This window comes from Ursus arctos, unplaced genomic scaffold (assembly GCF_023065955.2).
Source record: "Ursus arctos isolate Adak ecotype North America unplaced genomic scaffold, UrsArc2.0 scaffold_27, whole genome shotgun sequence".
Lineage (NCBI taxonomy): Eukaryota > Metazoa > Chordata > Mammalia > Carnivora > Ursidae > Ursus > Ursus arctos.
Window position 1 is genome coordinate 7,325,148 of NW_026622952.1, and position 23,065 is coordinate 7,348,212.

At 45.6% G+C, this 23,065-nt stretch overlaps 2 protein-coding genes across 7 annotated transcripts in view; both read left to right on the forward strand.

Annotated features, from left to right (window-relative positions):
• Positions 1-16,292, forward strand: part of NSD3 (nuclear receptor binding SET domain protein 3) — a 116,866-nt gene extending 100,574 nt beyond the window's left edge. For 2 of the 3 annotated variants that reach the window (XM_026508329.4, XM_026508332.4), the window contains 5 exons: positions 6,191-6,307; positions 7,815-7,956; positions 9,029-9,135; positions 9,650-9,854; positions 10,258-16,292. In XM_026508329.4, the coding sequence (XP_026364114.1) occupies positions 6,191-6,307; positions 7,815-7,956; positions 9,029-9,135; positions 9,650-9,854; positions 10,258-10,499 (813 nt within the window). In that variant the 3' untranslated portion in view covers positions 10,500-16,292. The remainder of the gene's footprint in view (positions 1-6,190; positions 6,308-7,814; positions 7,957-9,028; positions 9,136-9,649; positions 9,855-10,257) is intronic. The other variant, XM_026508331.4, reaches the window with a different exon arrangement.
• A 562-nt stretch (positions 16,293-16,854) lies between these two features.
• On the forward strand, positions 16,855-22,719 carry PLPP5 (phospholipid phosphatase 5). 4 transcript variants are annotated; one of them, XM_057303487.1, is made up of 8 exons: positions 16,855-16,962; positions 17,159-17,267; positions 17,919-18,009; positions 18,396-18,459; positions 18,940-19,064; positions 19,725-19,895; positions 21,613-21,801; positions 21,912-22,719. In XM_057303487.1, exons 1-7 carry the CDS (start codon positions 16,895-16,897, stop codon positions 21,771-21,773), a joined length of 789 nt encoding a protein of 262 aa, XP_057159470.1. In that variant the 5' UTR covers positions 16,855-16,894; the 3' UTR covers positions 21,774-21,801; positions 21,912-22,719. The 4 variants fall into 4 exon arrangements, with proteins under 4 accessions (XP_057159470.1, XP_057159471.1, XP_044243434.2 ...); XM_057303488.1 differs by having other exon boundaries at positions 17,159-17,227; positions 17,963-18,009; XM_044387499.3 differs by having other exon boundaries at positions 21,613-22,719.
• The last annotated feature ends 346 nt before the right edge of the window (positions 22,720-23,065 follow it).

A 23,065-nucleotide genomic window follows, 5' to 3' on the forward strand; every position in this document is an offset into this window, starting at 1 on the left:
AGAGGCTGTCATGTAGGCTTTTATAACTTTTCTACAGTTATAAATGTAAAAGCATATACAAATACATATTCCAATATGCTATACTTACAGGGTTTTTAAAACATAAATATGATACATATTATTTTATCCCACTTCATATATCATAACTAGAGCTTCATGACAATACATACAGATTTCTCCTCATTCTTTGTAACAGTCCCCTTGTATTCCATATCATAACTTATTTCACCTGTTTTCTAATAAATTTATATGTTCTGTAATGAACATTCTTGATCATCTATCTTCATGCACCAAGTTTTTTTAAGGATTTTATTTATTTGAGAGAGAGAGCAAGCACGAGCAGGGGGAGGGGCAGAGGAAGAGGGAGAAGCAGACTCCCCAGTGAGCAGGGAGCCCCATCCCAGGCCCCTGAGTTCATGACCTGAGCCGAAGGCAGATGCTTAACCAACTGAGCCACGCAGGCGTCCCCCTCAGGCACCCATTTGTACAGGTTAGATTGCTTGAGGTGAAATTCACTCATTAAGGATGCGTTTGTGAAGCTGCTTCCATGTGCCAGGGCATTTGGAAAAACACTAGTGAGCAAGACACCTTTGCGGGTATATATATATAATGTTGAGTACCACTAAAATGCTGCAAAGAAAAATAATGTGGTCAAAGGGAATGGCTGGTGACAGGGATTGTTACTTTAAGCTGCTTGGTTAATGAGGGCTAAGGAGGTGCCATCTGATGTGAACATGAGAGAGAAAGCCGTGCAGGCATTTAAGGGAGAAGAGAATTTCAGACAGAAGAACAGGAGAGCCAGCGCACCTGGAGGAGGAGGAGAGAGGGGCGGTTGGTAGGTAGGAGATGGGGGAGAGGGTGGCCTAGGGCTAGATCTTATGGGGCCTTAGAGGCCACAGGAGGGAGGCTTCTGGAAGATTTTAGTGGGAAATGACTTGATCTGACCTGATGTGCTCATTCTCGCTGATACTGCAAACTTGGGAACTTACAATGTGACGCACATTTTATTTTTCTCACAGTTTCTAGAGCTCAGGAGTCAGGCAGTGCTTGGCTGGGTCCTCTACTTAGGGTCTCACAGGGTTTCAGTCAAGATGTTGCCCAGGGCTGGATTCTCATTCTTGTGCGTCAGCTGGAGAAGAATCCACTTTCCTGCTTGCTACTATTGGCAGAGTTCTGCTCTTCGCAGCTGTAGGTCTGAGAGCTTCAGGTGCTTTTTGTCTCAGGTGTTTGTTTTGCTGTTTTAACTTGTGAGGCTGCCTATGATTCCTTGCCAAATAGGGTTCCCTGACATGGCTGTTTGCTCCCTCACAGCCAACAAGGGGGAGAGTCACTCCCCTCCAACAAGATGGAACTAAAGTCTTGATGTAACAAACTCATATAATCACATACGTCCTGTCACCTTCGCCATAGTCTCTTCGTTAGAAGCACGTCACAGATCGTGTTCACTCAAGGACAGAGGATCACACCACAGCGTGAGCCCTAGGAGACAGGCATCTTGGGGGCCACTTTAAGTACCTGTGTGCCACCCTTGGGGTTCAGAAGAATAACTCTGGCTGTAGTCTCGGGAATTTATGGTCATGGGGAAGGAGTAGCAAAAAGGAGATCATTATCATCCAGGAGAGAAATGATGGTGGTGTGTGGACTGCTAGGGTTGTAGGTGAACAGGAGAGAAGTGGAAGGATTGCTGACGTTTTGCAGGCAGAGCCAACAGGATTCGCTGATGCATTAGATATATGGATTGGGTTTCTTGGCCAAAAGCCATCAGCGTTTAAAATGTCATTGTAGGTGGGGTGCCTGGGTGGCTCTGTTGGTTAAGTGTCTGACTCTTGAGCTCAGCTCAGGTCTTGATCCCAGGGTCTTGAGTTCAGATCCTGCGCCCAGCATGGCGCCTACTTGAAAAAAAAAAAAAAAAAAGAACAAAAGAAGTCATAGAATGCAAAAACATTTTTTTAAGTTATTTTTTTTAATAATCTCTATGCCCAACATGGGGCTCGAACTCATGACCCCAAGATCAAAAGGAGCACACTTTTCCAACTGAGCCAGCTAGGTGCCTCTAGAATGCAAAATTTTTAATGTTACTTTAATGCCATGTGTATCACGTATACACATTTTTGCCTATGACTTCCAGGAGTTTCAGGGGTTATCCTGAAATCTATCCAGTTTAATATCATATTAACATCTTTTAACAGTAATTGCATTTATTTTAACATGCATTCTAATTTATTAAATTGATATAATCAAGAAAAAAGAAAATACAGCCAGGATTATTGTGCCTATTAGCTCTTGAGGAATTGCTAGTGTAAGACAGTTGGTCTTTTACAAAATAGTGGAAGTATATGTTCCTGAAAAGCAAAATCATAAAGACTGAGAAGCAAGATGGAAAAGATTTTTGGTATATTGAGGGGACAGAAGCCAAATATGAAATTGATTGTACACAGCCAGTCCTCTTCTTTAAAGGCACATATAACAGATTCCTGAAAATGTCTGCCAGAGCCAAAAAAGAGACTTCCTGTTACAAAGTGATTTCTTTCTCAAAAATTAAAAAAAATATATTAAATCTAGAATTACACCCTACCTTTTTGCCATAGTCTTTAAGGACAGATTTCTAGCATTTTTAAAGTTCTTTATTTGGTTATTTTTTGTTCACAATTGAATTCACAGTTAATGGGTGTCTTTTGGGTTTGTCTTTTTTTTAAGATTTTTTTTTTTTTTAAAGTAATCTCTCCACCCAGCGTGGGGCTTGAACTCACAACCTCAAGATCAAAAGTCCCATGCTCAGGTGCCCCACAGTTAATGGTTTTAAATCCAGTAAGCAACTCTTTAGGGTTTTTTTAGTTTTTTGGTTTTTTTAAGATTTTCTTTATTTATTTGAGAAAGAGACAGAGTGTGCACAAAGAGGGGAGGGGCAGGGGGAGAGGCAGACTCCCTGCCTGTGGCTTGATCCCAGGACCCTGAGAGCATGACCTGAACCAAAGGCAGACGCTTAATCAGCTGAGCCACCCAGGCGTCCCAGTAAGCAACCCTTTGAAGCTAAGGTTTGTCCCTTTGGGACATCGGAAATATTTCTTTTACAAAATAGCTAGGAATATTAATTTACAGTGGTATCAAATTTATAAGACTTGCACTCTTCCTGTTTGATATCAGCACTTTAACTTTCCTGTATTCACTCATTTCCATAAAACAGTAAATATAAACCATAATACTTGATAACTCAAGCTTTTACAACCACAGAACCATTTCTTTAAATGAAATCTTACCTTGAATCCTACTATGTGGAAAAGATGATGTATAGCTGATTTGGTGCAGTTCTGCAACCAATGGGCTTCTGTGGGTTTCAGTTAAAGAAAACCTGCCATTAAATAAGTACAGTAACGCGGGGTGGCGAGGAAATCTACCCGTGAGGGCGGCGGTCCCACATGCTGGTGCACGTTGTTCATCGGCGGTGTCACAGTCCCAGCTGGGTGGAGGCTAAGCCCGGGAAGGTGACAATGTGTGGCACACAAACGTGCAGACCCGCCTCCGTCCTTCATGAGAAATGACTGGAAGGAAAAAGTAGAGAAAATAAACTGTTCTGTTATAGTGTTGCAGTTATCAGTGAAATATAGTTCTTTTTTTTTTTTTTTTTTTTTTTTTTTTTGTATTTGTATTTGTGCACTTCTTTTCCTAACCTAATTCTTTGTCATGGCTTAACAGTCAGTGAAAATGGGAGTTAGAAAAAGCCAGAGGTCAACTTTTGGGGCAACCACTCCGCAGTGGAAACAAGTATGTAGCTCCTTGAGGCTGACTCAGAGCCTCACTGACCCCACTAACAGCAGACCGCCAAGGGAAGGGATATGCGTGGGACATTAGGTTGGTTCCTTCCAATTTGGCCCGTTAACTATTTTCTCTTATTACAGAAGTGACAATCTTTAGTTTTTATCAATAGAGAAAGATTAAATATTTGTAAGAACATTGGTTTATGTTCTTAATGATTTGCCAAAATCAGGAAATATGGTACTTTATTTACTATGAGTTCTATGATTCTAAGAATGGCTAGTGAAAATTTGTGGGGGGAGGAGATCGGGAATGGGAGGAAGAACAAATCTGGTGAAACAATAAGCAAATACATTTTTATTTGTTTCTGTGACATTTCTTTTTCCATGAGACTGGAAAGTTCTGTAGGTAGTGCTCTTGCCCTGGATTGAACCAGCTGTGCTTTTGAGGTGAAAGGGTTAATGACTATGCCTTTATAAATACAAGGTGTTGAATGTATAGTATTTACCTTATTTTAAAAGAAGCTTTTAAAATGGGGCACCTGGTGGCACGATCAGTGAAGTGTCTGACTCTTGGTTTGGCTCAGGTCCTGATCCTGGGGTCCTGGGATTGAGCCCCGCATTGGGCTCCCTGCTCAGCGGGGAGTTTGCTTCTCCTTCACCCCCTGGGCCTCCCCCTGCTTGTGTTCTCTCTCTCACAAATAAGTAACATCTTTAAAAAATAATAAAAGAAGCTAATCACTGCACGCCTTTGAGAACAGCAAAATAAAGACTAGTCGGCAGTACCAGATGCTGGAGAAACTGGGTCTCTCATACAGTGGGAAAGCGTGGTGGGGATGTGAAGTGGCGCGTACGCTCTGGAAAATAGTTTCTTAAAAAATTAAACACAAACTCACCATTTGACCCAACCAGTTGCACTCCTGGCCATTTATCCCAGAGAAATGAAAACCTGTGTCTGCACAAAATCTTTTACCGGAATGTTCACAACAGCTTTATTTGTAATAGCTAAAACATGAAAATAATTCAAACATTCCTCAGGAGAGGGAACCGTTAAACAAACCGCAGTACATCCATAGTGTGAAAGAGGACTCAGCAGGGGAAAACAGACTGAACTATTGACACACACAACAAATGGGACAGATCTCAAGAGAATTAAAACCGCGGTTGGTTTGTTTTTTTCCCAACCTCAAAAGATTGCATACTGTATGATTTCATTTATAGAACATCCTCCAGATGACAAAACGATGGCGATGGAGGACAGATTAGGGATGGGATGGGGTGGAGGAGGGAAGGAGGATGGTGTGATTATAAAGGACTGTACAAGGGGTCTGTGTGGTGATGGAACGGTTCTGTATCTCAGTTGTGGTGGTGGTTACGCGATCCTATCCCTGACCAAATTCCATAGAACTAACACACACACACACACACACACACACACACACACACACACACGAAGGGTATGTCAGGTTGGTGCGATCTGATACGATGTGTAGATTGTACAAATGTCAGCTCTCTAGTTTTAATAGAGTCCTGGAGCTCTGTGAGATGTTGCCATCGGGGAATACTAGGTGTTGGGTACACGGATCCTCTCTGTGCTATTTTTGCAGCTCCCTGGGAATATCTAGAATTACTCCGAAATAAAAAGTTGTTTCAAAAAAAGAATTCATTTGTTTCAGATTCAGATCTTTAACAGGCATTAACCCCAACTCTGCACACTTAGTAAAAGTCTGTTGTAATACAGCCTGAAAGACTTGAGTTAGCCTTATCTCCAGCTCCCGTAATTATGTCATTTGGACATATTATCATATCAGACAGAAAAGACGGGTTATCACCTTTTGAGACACTGCTGCAAGAAAAATAGGCCACCATGGGGCGCCTGGGTGGCACAGCGGTTAAGCGTCTGCCTTCGGCTCAGGGCGTGATCCCGGCATTCTGGGATCGAGCCCCACATCAGGCTCCTCCGCTGGGAGCCTGCTTCTTCCTCTCCCACTCCCCCTGCTTGTGTTCCCTCTCTCGCTGGCTGTCTCTGTTAAATAAATAAAATCTTTAAAAAAAAAAAAGATTAGGGGTGCCTGAGTGGCACAGTCGTTAAGCGTCTGCCTTCGGCTCAGGGCGTGATCCTGGCGTTCTGGGATCGAGCCCCACGTCAGGCTCCTCCGCTAGGAGCCTGCTTCTTCCTCTCCCACTCCCCCTGCTTGTGTTCCCTCTCTCGCTGGCTGTCTCTATCTCTGTCAAATAAATAAATAAAATCTTTAAAAAAAGAAAAAAGAAAAATAGGCCACCTGCATGCCAGGGAATGAAAACTACTCTTTGTTTCTATCATTACATTTCCAGGGTTCTTTCTGGTTAATGCTCTTGGATTACACATGTGGTGTTAAAGAATGCTCTCGAAGAGGGTACATTGGTCTTACATTTCCATATCGCATGCTTCTCCACAGGGCGAATTTGTAAATGAGTATGTTGGCGAATTAATTGACGAAGAAGAATGCAAATTGCGAATCAAGCGAGCACACGAGAACAGTGTAACTAATTTTTATATGTTAACTGTTACCAAGGTAAAACTGCTTTTTTTTTTTTGTAAGAAAAAAGGATTTTTGGTCTTTGTTTCATGGTCTTAGGTTGAACTCCATTTCCTCTAATTTGATTTTTTTTTTTTCAGGAGAGTGAGAATGCTTTGCAGTAGCCAGTATGCTAGCTACCATAACTTGCTAATTATTGCAGGCTACACAAAGGCTGATTATTGAAGCCTTGCACGTGGCATGTGACGGGACAGATGACTAGGACCAGGGTGGACATACGGTGCTTTTCATCCCAGCTCTTCTTAGTCACTGAAGGACCTGGCCCTCAGTTTCTCTATCACTGACAGAGACAGTCAGCTCTGTCATGCTAAGTTCTAAAGCCTCATTTAAGTTCTGACTTAGCAAAAATTCTAACCCAGAACTGAATTGTTCTGTGTACTGAACCTTCGTGTCTGAGTTAGGACAAATGGATGCCGTCATAAGCAAAATGACAGTAAAGCTGCTAGATTAATCCATGTGCTCGTAAATCCCATTTGCCACACGTTCTGGACATCCGTTATCTTGTGTCGTTTCTTCAGCAGTCCTCTGATTTGCAGAGCACAAGAAACCGAGGTCCAGCCCTGACAGGCCATCTGTTAGATATCTTGTCACAGTCGAGTGAAGGGCCAAGACTAGTACCCATGTTTCCCATGTTCCAGGCTCCCCCTGAAACTGAGAGTTAAAATATCATTAAAAGTAAGAACTAGAAATTACAAGAAGTTTATTTTAACTGGTATGTCATTGTTTGACAGTTTTACAACTTTCGTGAACATAAATTTCATAAACATAAAATGCCATTTATTTCTGATGGCTGAGTGGCCCTTTAAATCCGCTCCTCACTGTCAGGGGCCCTCCAGCCATCTTGATGACACGACACTCGGGAGGCTCTGTCCTCCCGAGCTTATCCAGATGATCAGAGTTTGAATTCAGGGGCTAGAATGTTGAGCCTTTTACTGTGTTCTGAACGTCAGTGTAAGTAATAGAGAAGAGAGTATGTCCCACGCGATAGCCCTTCTGTCGATCAAACGTCCAAACCTTCATTCAGAGGAAAGTCTTCATGTTGCCTCCATCCCTTTATACGGCCCACGTTCTTGTCCATGTCCCCCTGTACTGGTGTCCGCTGCTTGTTCAGAGCAGGAAAGGAGGGCTGACCGCAAGCCCTGTGCTTCCCACCCCAGGCGGCTGGCTGAGCTGTGCGCTCTGGCACCCCTGTGGCCAGTTCATCGTCTAAGTAGCATTTTTCTATGGTCTGTGTCTAGAAACAAAGTTAAAAAAAAAATAGAAACTAAATTCCACTTTATCTTAGTTGCTTTGACTTGAAGCTCATCAAATAAAGTAGAGAACTTGGTCCCCGGCCCAGAGAGCGTGCGTTGTGGAAGTTGTCAGCCGCCAGACTTCCCCTGGTGGCAAAACGCTGCTGCTCTCGACCCAGTTGGATGTTTCTGAGATCGGCTTGTGCTTGGTTTTATGTCAAAGGTACCTTTTATTTCTTTTCTTTCTGAAGGACCGTATAATTGATGCCGGCCCCAAGGGAAATTATTCTCGCTTTATGAACCACAGTTGTAATCCAAACTGTGAAACACAAAAGTGGACAGTGAATGGAGATGTTCGAGTTGGACTTTTTGCTCTTTGTGATATTCCTGCAGGTAAAAAAGCTACTTGCTGCCCATGCCCCCCTCTCTGGGCAGGACATCCTTCAAGGTTTGATACTCAAGTATTTATTCAAGTAAGATAGGATTATATTTGGAATTGTTATCTGCCACTAAGAAGTGAAAATCCATGTCCTGCAAAAGGGAGTTTAGCAGAGCCTTTCTGTCCTAGAGGCTGTTAGAGAATCCTGTGTGTCCACGACCCTCCCGAATGACTTCTCCCAATCATTGCTGTCTGCACAATATAACCAGATGTTTAAGCTTTTGTTTTCTTCTTTAAAGTATTAACATACTGTGTTAACAGCAGCCGGTTTCTTGGTTTGTGTGTGTGGGGGGGGGGTTGTTTGTTTGTTTTGTAGTTGAAAGATCAGTCTGTTTCAAATTAGACACGAAAAGCCTCCGAAGGCCGTCATTGCTTCCATATTCCTCAGCCATTCAGCATCTTACCAGCAACACTTAGTTTCTTCTCTGCCGGGTTTGAGGGAAATGGGTGAGAAGGGAAGAGCTGTAGCTAAAGGAGATAGATAAACTGCATTTCCGGGACTCGTTGTGGGCGGTTCAGGACCAGCCAGCAGCAAGCGTGGACCTCCCGGTCCGAATCCCTGGGTCTTCGGTGTGAATAGTGAATCTGCATTGTGAACTCTTTTCCGAGCGTCCTCTAAAGCATTAATCACCAGAGATAGTGTGGTGTCGCTGCTATCTCGTGGTCATAGTGTTCATTCAGAAATTCGTGTAAATCAGCTTTAGAAAAGCGAGCTAAACCAGAGCCCGCTTCTCTTGAGCACAGATTTCAGATTCTTAGTCTCTGTTACATAGTTTTTGACCACTTCAATGAGAAGGATATGACAACTTTCATAGGCTGTCTTCGCTGCAGTCCTTGGTGGATGGGGATGTTTTCCTCTTTTGTTTCCTGCTCCCCTCCCCCCCAATCACTTCAGTGTGGAGCACGGGTGAGGGAAAAGCCTTCCGGTCAGAATTATGTCTCTCCTTTCATCATGCGAGTGTGTGTGTGTGACAGCATGTCTCTTCCCCATGACTTGAGCATGAGTAATGATTTCTCTCGTTTTAGGGATGGAGTTAACATTTAATTACAACCTGGATTGTCTGGGCAACGGCAGAACGGAGTGCCACTGCGGGGCAGAAAACTGCAGCGGCTTTCTGGGAGTGCGGCCGAAGGTCAGTTGCGCAGGGAGTTGAGAGTGAGGCTGTTGAAGTCTGTGACTATCTCAGGAAAGGGCTGGCGAATGGGTCCCGAGTTTAGATCAGAGCCATCGCGTTAACTGGAGTGTAGTCTCTGACTGTCCAGTGAAGCAAATCTTAGTAAGATCTGTCAGGTTCTCAAGAGGTGTTTGTATTTCTGATTGAATCTGAAGTTACCAACATCCTTTTCAAAACCTTTTTTAAAATTCACACTATACCAAAAACCACTGAATGAACCACTTTAAAATGGTGCGTTTTTTGGTATGTGAATTCTATGTCAGGGTCCTTGCAATTTAAAAAACAAAGCACCATATTCAAAAGTCGGTGAAAGCGAAGCCTTATGTTTATTATGGTACTGTTATGGGGTAAGTCCTGCTGGTTTTAGGTAATCGAACAACAGAGTTTAAGAGAACTTCAATGAGCCTGAGGTTGTGGGAGCTCCCTTTCCACGTGGAGCCTCACTCGCTGTGTTCATCCTTCTCCCTGCCAGTCGACATGTGCGTCAACAGCCGAAGAAAAGGCCAAAAATGCTAAGTTAAAGCAGAAGAGGCGAAAAATCAAAGCAGAACCAAAGCAGATGCATGAAGACTACTGTTTTCAATGTGGAGATGGTGGGGAGCTGGTCATGTGTGACAAAAAAGACTGTCCCAAAGCATACCACCTCTTATGCCTTAACCTGACTCAGCCGCCATATGGTAAGCGAGCCTCTCGGGACCCTTTCTCTGACTCACGTCTTGCCAGCGATAGGCCACCTAGAATGCACCTCCCTCTCCTTAGCGGAGCCATGGAATGGATAACGTTGAACAGAAAGTACGCTAGTGAGAACTCTGCGAATGTGGGGTAGGCGCGGGCCAGCGAGGATTGGTTTCTCGGCCCTGATTACCGGGGGCGGGCAGTTGGCTCCTCTGGCGTTGAGTTTGGGCGGCGGCGCGCAGCCATAGTCGGTGGTACATTCCGACGGAAGTTTGGCCGAAATTTGGAGTTGGAGTCCATTGAATTCGGTGTCCAGTCAGAGCAGATGGTGGGAACTTGGGTTTTGCGTGGGTAAGCAAGACGGGCACTAACGGGGCTCTTTTCCCTGTCCCCGCCCCTCCGCAGGAAAGTGGGAATGCCCGTGGCACCAGTGCGAGGAGTGCAGCAGTGCTGCCGTCTCCTTCTGCGAGTTCTGCCCACACTCCTTCTGTAAAGATCACGAGGTGGGCGCCCTGGTTCCCTCTGCTCTGGAAGGCCGGCTCTGCTGCTCGGAGCACGACCCCGAATCGCCGGTGTCGGCAGAATACTGGAGCAAGATCAAATGCAAATTGGAATCACAAGATCATGGAGAAGAACTGAGAGAATAAATGGGTGGTGACTTCTTTCTTTCTTTCTTTTTTCTTTCTATGGAGATGAAAGAAAGGAAAAGAAACGAGTGAGTTGACGGCACGTCGGTGGGAGAAGGCTGCTGCCCCCTGCGCAGCCTGGGCCCCGGCGCTGTTGTTGACGCGCGGCCGGGGGGCCAGTGCGCGCGGGCAGAAGCGCTGGGCCCTGTCTGTTTTTCTGTTTTGTCGGGTTAGGGATTCTTTTGTGGCGGGCCAAATTCCCTTGGTCTTCTCTTGCCTTTTAGTATGGTCCCATGCCTTTGCAGCTGGAAAAAGAGATGTCTTCGCTTTTAAAATAAGAACAAAGAGAAAAAGAAGTTTTGCTAATGAGATAACTTTAAAGTCTAGGATGTGTTCCTTGGGTGTAAAAAGCAAAAGTAGCCGTCATTCCTTTATTTATTTTCATTTTTGAAATCTTCGGAGAAGCGTAGTTCAGATAGTCTCTTCAGTGTACGTGCGTGTGTGTTTGAAGTAGCAGTTGGAGCGGGCCCTCTAGAAAAGGCTCTGATGGTCTTTATATACCTCTTTGCTGAGCAGTAGGTAGGCTCGCTTCTTTTTCCCTTCCAAATGTCTTTCATAGTCTTGGAGAAGGGCGCTGTGGGAGTACTGCATCTGGCCTCTTGAAAACAGAATGCCTCAGTGGATGTGTCCTCTGTGGTCTTGACCTAGGTGGGCTTTATGATGTGTGATACCTTTACCTAGAAAGGTATGTAGTGTGTTTTTTGGTTTTGGAGAAAAACAGAAATGGCTACAGTCACTGAGTTTGAAATGTTTTCCATTGACAGTGGACGTTTTTGATGACACGTGTTTATGTGGATGTGAGTGCAGAGTTAGAATGGTCGTCCCTGTTGCTGTGACACACGGACAGAAGCAGCTAAAGGGAGACGAAAGGCCCAGACCCAGAGCTGGATCATGCAGGCACCATCCTCTGCGCTGTGTAATGGAAGCCCTAGTCTGACCAGCGGGGCATTATGGGCTTTTCGTTTCCTGTCTCTGCTTCCCTCTCCTAACCAAACATTCCCTGTCCGCTGGCTGCCCGCCCAGCCGTGTTTCCTGGTGAAAACGACACAAGCGAATCACAGTTGTATCTGAGTAGGTCTTTTTGGTTTAGTTCCTCATTTGGAGGGTGGAAGGGGTAGGGGCATCCCCAGGTTCTATGTAAACAATTTCTGTTTAGTATTATCTACTAACTAAAATCGCCCCCACCGAGGAAGGGGAAGCGCTTCTACAGGGTATATAAGAGCCACACAAACACACTTCATCTTAGGAAGCACTTAGGGAAGCTCCCAAGAAAGCAGTGTTAGCAAAAATGGTTGGTTGTGACGCTTGGATCTCATAGATGCCAAGTGTACCAAGATGTCTGCCCACAAAATTCCCTTGCATTTAATGCTTCGGAATATGTATATTCCAGTATTCCTTGTATGAAGTAATTAGTAATGTCAGACATTGTTGTCACACTGTACTAAGTAGAAGTCTAGGGGTAGCTTGAATGAACGTTAGCTTTCTCTGTGAATTTTGACTGCTTACAATTGCTGGTACCTGGTGGCATTTATTTTCCCTCAAGAAGTACCTAGGAACCTTATGATGGTAGGGAGGGCAGATGCTCGGCCACATTCCTTCCGTTGTGTTATATGTGTCCCTGTTTTCTTACCAATTTAGAGTTCTTCTCTAGGAAAAAGAAGAAAAAAAGCTGTTTTGTGCCTCTCTGTCTCTCTCTCTCTTTTTCTTAATGTAAATGTGCAATCATACTGGATTTTCTCTTGTAAAAAAATAACGTAAAACAAAACAAAAAAATCACACTACAATTCCTTTACTTAAGCTCCTAAACTGCCATTTGCCTGATTCCAGCAATTAATTCTGAGGTAACTTATTGGGCCTCCAGGAATTCTCTTGATTAGATATGGTCCCAGGAGAAAGAGCAAAATGGAAAATGCTATGCGTGTTACCAGATCGAATCGCAACCGGTAACACGCAGCACAGCGCACCAAAACACTAAACTTTGCTCTTGAGCAATTATATAGTTTGATATCCTTTTAAAAAATAATTTAAGAAAATCTAGGTTTTATCATACTAAAAACTTTATTTTATATATATATATGTGTATGTGTGTGTGTATATATATATATATATGAGATAAATGTTTGCTTTTTTTAAACTTACTAACATGAAGGATTTCCTTTAACATTCAAAATGTAACCCTTGTTGAAACCGTATCCCACATGAAATCTCTCCTTGCTTCCTTTTGGACTTAGCGCTCTTTAATACCTGATGACTTTTCTATGGTAAGCCAGGGTGCATTCTGTACACTTACAAGTACCTGCGGGTTCAGTATTTTTATGCAGCTTCATTATGTCACGTTTTGTTTGTGTTATAACAACTCTGCTGAGATTTTTTAATCTTTTTTGGGGGGCGGGGGGTGGGGTACCTAATAAGATCGTTCTGCCATTTCAGAAATCAGGGTAGAAAACAAAACTAGCTAACGGTAGCTCTGGAGTCTTCGTCCAGGAGTGCTCTTTAATGGTCCAGAAAGTGGTTTTAGTCCTGCCAGCGCCGAGGAGCTCTCCTCACACCTGCGTGGTGTCACCACCGACCTGTTTCATGTGTCTTCAGGCGGCAGGCTGTGCAAGCAGTAGGGGGAGAGAAAGCTGTGCTTTCCGCGTGCTCATTTGCCTGCGCCTCGCCAATGAAATGGTCCAAAGGACGTGTTGCTCTCTCATAGTCTGTAGATGGTATTTGTTAACTTTTAAATCTGTATGTGGTCAGAGCATAAATGGTTGGGTTTTATTGTCCAAAAATGAAATAACTTAAAGCATCATGGGATAATGGTGGGTTGTTTGTTTTTTTTTTTACCCTCATGTTAATTCTTTGAAAGAAGAAGTGAATGTAAAATTTTTGATAATCAGCATAAAGCTTCCAAAATCAGATGGGTAACAACTAGAGAGGAAATCCTGGGCGGCTTTCCAGGCATGCGCGGTGCAGGCAGGGCTGGAGGGGGCCGGCTGCGGGGCGCTGGGGGCGCTGGCTGCGGGCGGGGTGGCCGCCCTTCATTCCTGGAAGGCCAGTGCAGCTGGAGGAAGTGAGTCACTTCCTTAATACCTAATCAGGGCTAGAGTCAGGAGGGAGGTGGGTTTTATTTTCATTTTTATTTTAGCAAGTTCCTACTCTACCTTAATTCTCAAAAATGATCTGGCCTAAGCTATAGAATAGGCCGACTTTTAGAATCCCTGAAACTCGGAGCTATCTGTGTGTCCAAGTCAGGAACAAATGTAAAAACTATAATAATAATAATAGTAGGGGGGTGGCGGCTCCCAGCTCCCTTCTGCCATTTCCACATAAGACTTGGAAGCGTGCTTGTAAATAATGTTTTGAAATTCTGAGATAATCATGTAAAGGACTCTCAGAGAGGGCAGGCTGGTGGACACGTGTCTTTCCTGGCTCTTGAAGTAGTTCCTTTCGGCCTCGTTGCACGGTTTATGTCCCAGGCGGGGTCCGAGCCAGAGCTGCAGTCCGGACGGCAGAGAGCAGCCCGACGGAGGGTCGTCTCCGGACCCCCAGGATCCGTGGCTGGCCCTTCGTGTCATTGTTAAGTACAAGGCTCTTCCTTTAGCATTCACCTTGAAGTCAGGGGGCTGCCACATGCCGCGTCCCAACAGGAAGAGGAAGCAGGTGGCCACGGAGCCCTTCCGGCGCGGGCCGCTCACGCGGGCTGCACTTCCGGGCGCGGGCCGGTGACGCGGGGAAGTTGCGGTAGGGCCGGGCGGCGCACGTTCGACTTCCTGAGTTGTCCCAGTGGCTGCAGACGCCCAGTGATCGCTCGGAACGATTTCCGTTGGCCTGGGCCACTTATAGTTGGTCCCCGGTTGTCTGTAAACCAAGGGTAGAACTCGCCTCCGTGTCCAGCTGAGCTGGGGAACAGATCTAATTAGACGGCTTTGACACGTATTCACGAATATTGAAAAGTTGGAAATGTGTATATACCGAAATCTACCGACTTTTCCCGGGGGCGGGGTACAGGGAGAAAAGGGGGTTCGAACAGGGTGAGGGAGGGGGAATGATAATGTTTACCACAGGTACGAAGTAGTCACTTTAACATTGAGACCTCTGCCTCATTGAATTCAGGTTTTTTACGTACTTGAAACTCTTCAGATTCCCCTTATTTTACAGTTATTTTTAAATTTATGAAATAGAAAGCCTTGTTTTGTATACTGTTTTGAAAACAAATAGCCTAGTCTCTTGTCCTCTTCGACTTGGATTAAAGGCGAAGTTCTGCAAATGGGAGCGCGTGTCCGCGGCAGATAGCTCAGATTTCGTGTACACAGTCGAGGAAGAGACTCTTGCATGAAATACCAGCAGCATTTTTATGAGTATTTCCCACGTGTGTTCTTTATTTTGTCATTTTGTCAAGCCTATCCCCATGCACCTCTTCTTTCCTTTTAATATATATATGCCTGTGTAGGGAAAAACAAAAATTTGCACTTACTTTACACTCCTGAAACACAGGGTGTAATCTGTGTGTTTCAAAGACCATTTCCGTTCTTTTCTCCGTCAGTCCATTGCTTAAGTGACAAGTTCAGGTGCTTGTGGCACAGATGTGTGAAGTGGGGGGAGGAGGAGAGCAGCCTGCCCTTCAGTAGCCTGTGAAAATCAGTTCCGCGTAAGAAAAAGGGAAAAGATGAACAGTTGCCAAAGTCATTTATTCAGTCCTTAGTTTTCTTATGTGACCTTCGCATCTGCGAATGGCGAGCAAGCCCCCTCAGGTGCCGGTCCTTCCCCTCCCCGCTGCCACACAGCCCTCCGACGGGTGCTCGAGGCGCGGTGTCCACCAGATCGCCCAGGGGAGTTATGTATGAGGTATTCTTGTCAGGTTAGGACTGGACTGGATACAATTTACTTTTTTACTCTGTTGTCATTAATATTGCTCTTTATCTCATTTGTGCTATCACATACCCTCTGTTAAAAAAAAAAAAAAAGAAAATCACATTGCTTCCGATGACCAAGATGCTAAATGATGATTACAACTGGCTAATAAGATCCTTTTTCTATACAAGGGTGTGTGCATAATTGGAATTGATACAAGAAATTCATTTGTAACCACTTGTGATATTGCACAACAAACACATACCTACAGATTCTGTTTTCTTTTTCTTGTGATCTTTATGATAATGACCTTTGTAGATTGGTTTTTTCTGTACTTTGTTTATCTGTAATAAACTTTGTAGATCCTGTGAAATGTTATTTTGCCTAAATCACTTGAGACTTGAGTCTTTAATAACAAAGCATCAATATTCACTAAAGTCAATCTCTTTTGGGTTTCTGTGACTTGGCTAGAAGCTCTTGACACTAAGGGATTAGTGTTCATTTTCCCTGGGGGGTGTTCCACTAGGGCATTACTGTATAACGACTTGATGTTGTCACAGACTTCAAGATATATGATATTTTGGGGATTTTGTTGATTGGCCTATGTTTTACTGCATAGTGTGAAACGTGTAAAGCTTGGTTAACCTGTATATAGATAGCTTATTGTTGACTAGTTACGGTGTATTTAGGATTGCCTGTAATTTTAAGCTTCTTACTACTGTGTGTGCTGGTAGGAACATAAATTTTTGTACATTATATTTACTGAGATGTTGCCTTTTTTTATTTTACAAATACTTTGGAATTCAAATGTGTTTTTTGCTTCTGTGAGGATTAATTTGGAAAGGTTCTTAATGACATTCCATTGACTTCAGATTTTGCTTGAGATTGACTTCAATAAATTGTCCTGAATGTTCCAAATTAAATCGTGGACTTGTTCATTGCCTGTAGTTTCTTGCCCCAACTACTGGACAAGAGGTCATAATGGGAGGGAGGGCACCGGCTGCCGGGCTGGGTGACCCAAGACGTGCACCCCCGGCCGCGGAGGCCTGCGGCACAGCGAGGTCCTTCAAAATGCTGCCGTGCCGCTTGGAGCCGGAAACGTGGGGTTTGGTCGCGTTTTCACAGAGGGAAGGTCCTTGGAGAATGTCGCTTCTTGCTTGGCGTGGTAGGAGACCGGAGCGAAGGGCGGGAAGGGGAGGTGTGCCTCACTTCCATCCGGGCGGTTTACCAGACCCGACGGTGGCCCGCTGCGTGGCCAGCGGCTCCTGGGGGCACTACGTGCGCTCCCTTCCCCTTGCAGCCTGGGGCTCCGAGAGCAGCGCGGAGCCGCCCCTCCCGCTTTCCCGCGGCCCGGATCGCCGACCCGCCCGCCCGGGAACGGGAGCAGCTCCCCCGGCGCCCGCCAGCCCGCGTCCCGGGCTGCCGAGGCCCGGCCCCCCGGGACAGCCCTCCCGGGGGCGGCCCCGCGTCCCGCCGCCGCCGCCACGTCAGCGCAGCGTCCGCCCGCGGCGCACGGCGGGATGGAGAAGGCGGCGGGGGCCCTCGGCGCCGAGCTGGGCTTGCGGCTCGTACTGTTCGCGGCCTTCCTGTGAGCATCCTGCGCCTCGGACCCCACGGCCGGCGCCCTCGCGCACAGACGGGCCGGACCCGCGCGCGGACGGGCCTTGCACCCGAAGGGGGCGGGCGGCGGGCAGTCCCCGCCTCGGCCTGGGGCTCCCGGAGCAACGCCCGCCCGGCCCAGGAAGCAAAGCAACGTGCTCTGCACATTTTTGTCTCCCCTCTAGGGCGACGGAGCTCCTCCCTCCCTTCCAGAGGCTGATCCAACCCGAGGAGATGTGGCTTTACCGGAATCCGTATGTGGAAGCCGAGTATTTCCCTACCAAGCCCATGTTTGTGCGTGGAGAACGAGCCTTGCTTGGGACCCTCATACTTAGTACCGAGCATGCTGCTAGGGCGCCGGCGGCCCTCCCGGCTCCGGGCGATCTTGATGGGGAACTTCTTGCCCCTTTCAGGAGGTGCTCAGCATTTTGTTTCCTCATGATTAAGATCCAAATTTAGAGCGCGAGATGCCAGTTTCGGCTCCGGAGACATGTTCCGTGAGCTCTGCTCCACAGCAGGGCCCGAGGGAACCGGTCACGGAATAAGGGCCGGTGGTGGTGGCGGTGGCTGGTGGAGCTGCCACGTGCTCCATCGCCCCGCGACACTGCCGCTGCTTATCGTGGGGTCTGACGTGTGACTTGCGCTGTCCCCCCCATCCCTCTTCCCTGTAGGCGCTAGCCGTGTGGTTTTACTGGGGGGTTGGTTTGCTTTTTTTTTTTTAAGATTTTTATTTATTTATTCGACAGAGATAGAGACAGCCAGCGAGAGAGGGAACACAAGCAGGGGGAGTGGGAGAGGAAGAAGCAGGCTCACAGCGGAGGAGCCTGATGTGGGGCTCGATCCCACAACCCCGGGATCACGCCCTGAGCCTAAGGCAGACGCTTAACCGCTGTGCCACCCAGGCGCCCCTGGTTTTTTTTTAACCTCTGCCATCTTCCGGTTCAGGTCATTGCATTTGTCTCCCCACTGTCTCTCATCCTCCTGGCCAGATACCTCAAGAAGGCAGGTGCGACAGACAGCAAGCAAGCCTGCCTGGGTAAGAACGAGCCCTCTCTGGCTGGGCGGTCCCCCGCTCCCCGGTGCCGGCATCTCAGCCACCGGAGGCGTGACCTCTGCGTGGGGAGGCCACGAGGTTTGCATCCCCGAAGTCGTCCTGTCTCCCTAGGACCCGTCTTGTCACCCGTGGGGAAACCGGCACTCAGAACAGCGTTAGCCTCCGAGCTGCACGATGCGCGGGAGATTTTGTAGCCCAGGCTCTCGGTACTCCGCCGAGCTCGGGGCCGGAATGATTGTTAAGCCGGGCGTGGGCTGGAGCCTGACCGGTCGGTCTCAGAAAGACCGTGGCTGCTGTCGTAATGAGACCGTGACCGTGCAAGCCGTCCGAGGCCCAAACCACTAACAGTGAGCTGCTTTGCTTTCCAGCTGCCAGCCTCGCCCTGGCTCTGAACGGTGTCGTTACCAACACAGTAAAACTGATAGTGGGCAGGTAAGTGGCCGGAGTCCGCGCCCGGTGCCTGCCCCTGCCCTCCGGCCGCAGGAGGTGGTCGACGGCGCTGCCTCCCCCTCGCCTATGCTCTCAGTCTAACCTGGCTCTTCGCACTCGGCATGGCCTGCCTCCCCTGTGGCTGTCCTGCGGGGCACACCGGCTCTTTGCTGCCCTGAACAGCATTTCCCACCGAGAAGCACAGCGGGGTCGTATCCTCTAGAACGCCCCCTGAAGCTGCAGTGTGACTTGCTCTTTGCCCTCAAAAGTAATCGTGTGCTGGTTACTTTCCCCCGGTTTAAATGTGGACCCTGGAAATAATGCTTTTCTTTTAATGGTGACTGTACCAATCCAGTTCCATTATTTTGCCTCTGGGACACTATTTGACCAACTGTGAACAGGATTACAGTATCTGATACAACCAAAAAAATAATTTCTGGAGCTGTTAAGTGATCTGTGTTGGGACCATGTTTGTTTTTTCAGGCCACGCCCAGACTTCTTCTACCGCTGCTTCCCGGATGGGCAAGCCCATTCCGACTTGACGTGCACGGGGGAGAAGGACGTGGTGAATGAGGGCCGCAAGAGCTTCCCGAGTGGACATGCTTCCTGTATGAATACGACATGGACTCAGCCTCTATGCTTCTTTGGGGTCAATGAATTTAGCCCAGGAAGTTTATAAGGATGGGGCCATCTCACTACTCTCGTTCTTATATCTAAAAACTAGGGAATCCCCCTTCTTTAATAACCCCAAGATTTCACAAGTCGGAGCCTCAAATATTAGGGGAGATATTCGAGGACAGAGGAAGTAGTTTACCTTCATGAGATTCATTTTATGAGTCTTGTATTATTTGTCTAGACCCTGCAATCTGATACCAGTTAGAAAAATATTAACTAACCTTTACTGAAGGTGCTTTGGAAAGCATTTTTTATTCTTATCTCATTTGATACCATAAGAGCCCAAAGAGGTGGATACTATTATTTTTATGATTCCTGTTTATACATCAGGAAACTAAGGCATCAAGAAGTAACCTGCCCAAAGTCCTGTTGCTAGCTAGTATTCCAAACACTATGCCCGAGGGTAAATATTAACAACTTGGGGACACACAATAAAGTCTTCATTTTTCCTTTTGATTCCTCCTCATCGATGACCTACACCACGAGTGCACCAGAGAAGGAAAGAACATGTTCATGCCCCCAGCCACCTATTTGCAGATGAGCAAGGGAGCTTCCTTTAAAAGACATATACTTAGAGGTTTTCCCTCTTCTAGTTGCATTTGCTGGTCTGGCCTTCGCTTCCTTCTACCTGGCAGGGAAGTTACATTGCTTCACACCGCAGGGCCGTGGGAAATCTTGGAGGTTCTGTGCCTTTCTGTTGCCTCTCTTCCTCGCATCCGTGATTGCGCTGTCCCGCACCTGTGACTACAGGCACCACTGGCAAGGTGAGCAAGGTGCTCCTGGCGTGGGAGTCTGCGTGTCTCACCAGCCACCTTACCCCCAGCGTTTGGCACAGAGGAGACGAGCGCTGTATCCTTGAAATAAACGAGTGTGGGACAGTCTGGGTTTCTGAACCAAGAGTATGTATACTCTGTGTGGAACATGAGAAAGCAGTTTCCTTTTAAAGAGATTACCAAGGAGAAGTGTCCCAATTTTTCTATTATTTTAAAGCATCGTAAGTTCAGAATAAACTAAGAATTTTTTTTCTCTAAGAAATTTTTTACAACAAACCTCAAAGGTCAGTTAACTTATTACTGTCTTAAAATAAAAATCAAGTTTGTAAAAAAAATAAATAAATCAAGGTCATTGTCATGAGATTTTTGTTCAGAAACGAAAATTCGAGAAAACATAAACTTGTAGTTAAACCAAAGAAATTTAAGTTGAATGATATAGTAAAATGTTCAATACACAGAGTAACTTCACAGAAAACCGCGAATTCAAAAAAAGCTGATAGTATTGCCCAGAAGTACGTAGGAACCCTGTTTTAAAGAATAAGCTAATTTTTCGCAAAGAAGGGCCACTCCTGAACAGTTTACTGCTTCCTCTAGAACTCTTTAAGTGGTAGAAAAGGGGTTAATAGCATTAAGTGAACCTTTGTTATTTTGAATTTTTAAAAAATTCAATCTAGTGGGAGGTGGGTACGGGGATGGGGTAACTGGGTGATGGGCATAAAAGAGGGCATGTGATGTGATGAGCACTGGGTGTTATATGCAACTGATGAATGACCGAACTCTACCTCTGAAACTGATGATGTCCTATACGTTGGCTAGTTGAATTAAAAAAAAATTCAATCTAGTGTATACTTGGAAAAACGCTTATACTTATTTAATTAAAGATGGTTTTTTTTTTTTAATTTTATTTATTTGAGAGAGAGACAGTGGGCCCGAGTTGGGGGGGAGGCACAAAGGGAGAGGGAGAAGCAGGCTCCCCACTGAGCAAGGAGCCCCATGCGGGCCCAGGAGCCTGGGATCATGACCTGAGCCACCCCGGTGCCCTCAAAGATGTATTTTGACTTGGTGTTTAGGAAAGAACCTGATGATAATCCTGTTAACTATATAAAACTGAGAAAGCCTAAAGAAACCATAAACCTGAAATTGAGGTTTTTTGCACCCAAACAAGTAGAGTAACCTGGAGGGCCAAGTTCTCTATACAGGTATCTCCCATTGTACTGCATTTCACAGAGAGCTGTGTCTCTTACCAGTGGAAGGTTCTAGCAACCCTACACTGAGGTTCGTCGGTGCTATTTTCCAACAGCATTTGCTCTCCTCATGTCTCCATCATCTTTTGGTAACTCTTGCAGTGTTTTAAACTTTTTCATTATACTTGTCATGGTGATCTCTGATCGATGATTATGACTTGCTGAAAGCTCAGATGATGGTTAGCATTTTTGAGCAATAAAGTATTTTTTAATTAAGGTGTATATATATATATATTTAGACATAGTACTATTGTACACTTTAATAGACTACAGGACAGTGTTAGCATAACTTTTATATGCACTGGGAAACCAAAAAATTCACCTGACTTGCTTCATTGAGCTCTCTGCTTTATTGCAGTGGTCTGGAGTCCAACCTGCAGTACCGGCATGCCAGTACCGTGTGGTGGTGTAACGTGATTTGAGTCCAATACGATTACGAAAAGACCTTATCTCTTCTCTTGCAGATGTACTAGTTGGATCCCTGATTGGCCTGACATTTGCCTATGTCTGCTACAGGCAGTATTACCCTCCTCTGACGGACGCAGAATGCCATAAACCATTTCAGGACAGACTTGTACTTCCCACAGCACAGAAGCCGGGTGACCCTTATCATTTTATTATTTAGAAATCAGAACTACCTCAGTGGAGATGAGGTGAATCAACCCCTCTTAACTGCCCAGGACAAGAATGTCTGAACTTTCTACTCTTAAGAGATACAGGTGAGGACATAAGCTCTTCATTCTGTCTCCGTGTCTTTACGCAGGTGTGTTTACATGGATTTGTCATGAGTCAAGGTTCGAGGTTCTTTTTCACGACTCTGTGCCACACATTCTGATGAAAAGATCTTCCAGTAGTCCACCAGATTGGTGTCCCAAGATCTGCAGTGTTTTACATTTAATTTAAATGCCATTCTTGAAGGATCTTTCACAAAGAAGCCTTTACATATCCTAGAACCCCTGGAACCCAGAGTTAAATTTCCATTTTCCATAGCTCAAAATCTTAAAACCCAGGGCATGACTGACTAAATTATTTTGGTTCTCTTTACTTCTCTGGTGACAATTCCATCCAGCCTTAATAGGAACATGTCCAGTTCTGGTTTCTTTACTGCCTTATACATGCGTCTTATCTGAGTCTAGCCAGACATTGCTGTCCGTTTTGAATCCTGTGGGCATAAATTATTTATTGAATCACTAAATAAACAATTTTTAAAAATGGTAAGGACAAATGAGGTGGCCATCATCAGTTGCTAGTATTGAAACCACACTCCTGAACTGTGTTCCTGAGCTCCCTTCCCTCCCTGCATGACTGAAGACCTGCCAAGTGCATCAACTGCGAACTGGCTAAGGCAGGAAAGACAAATTACAGATGTCGTTATCTGGAGGACAAATGAACTTTTTCTGTCCCTTCATAATGGGATATAAAGAACAATTACAGGAATCATCAGAACTGATGCTATTGGACCTACAACTGCCCTTCTCTTTGGGATTATACTTTTAATATGACCTTGTCTTATGTGTTTCTATCTTTTCAGTGTATCTTTTTCCTTCAATAAATGTGATAGTCAAAGAAAATGGTGAACGTGGGTGTTTCTGGTATGTAAAGTACCATTCGAGAGCTGGAAGATTTCCAAAGTAAAACACTGGATTCCCCATCTGACATAAGTGATACAATTAGCTGTAGTCGAGGCTGATATCTGTAAATATTGACGAACAGTCTCAGTATTGACTTTGTAATTGCCACGCTTTAAATTCTGAACTACATCTGCCTGTGATAATGAAAACCCCAGTCAAGGGAAAAGAACTTAAATATTAGTTCTTTGCCCCAAACTTTTTAAATTCGCTTTAATAACATAAAGGGGAAGAAAGTGGTTATTGTATTCATTTTCTGTATAACGGATCGAACCAGGTAAAAGTAGGC

Coding starts and splice junctions, on each gene's coding strand:
- PLPP5 (XM_044387499.3), top strand. CDS start 16,895: ATGGAGAAGGCGGCGGGGGCCCTCGGCGCCGAGCTGGGCTTGCGGCTC. Junction 16,963..17,158: donor GTACTGTTCGCGGCCTTCCT/GTGAGCATCCTG, acceptor TCTCCCCTCTAG/GGCGACGGAGCTCCTCCCTC. Junction 18,010..18,395: donor CAGCAAGCAAGCCTGCCTGG/GTAAGAACGAGC, acceptor TTTGCTTTCCAG/CTGCCAGCCTCGCCCTGGCT.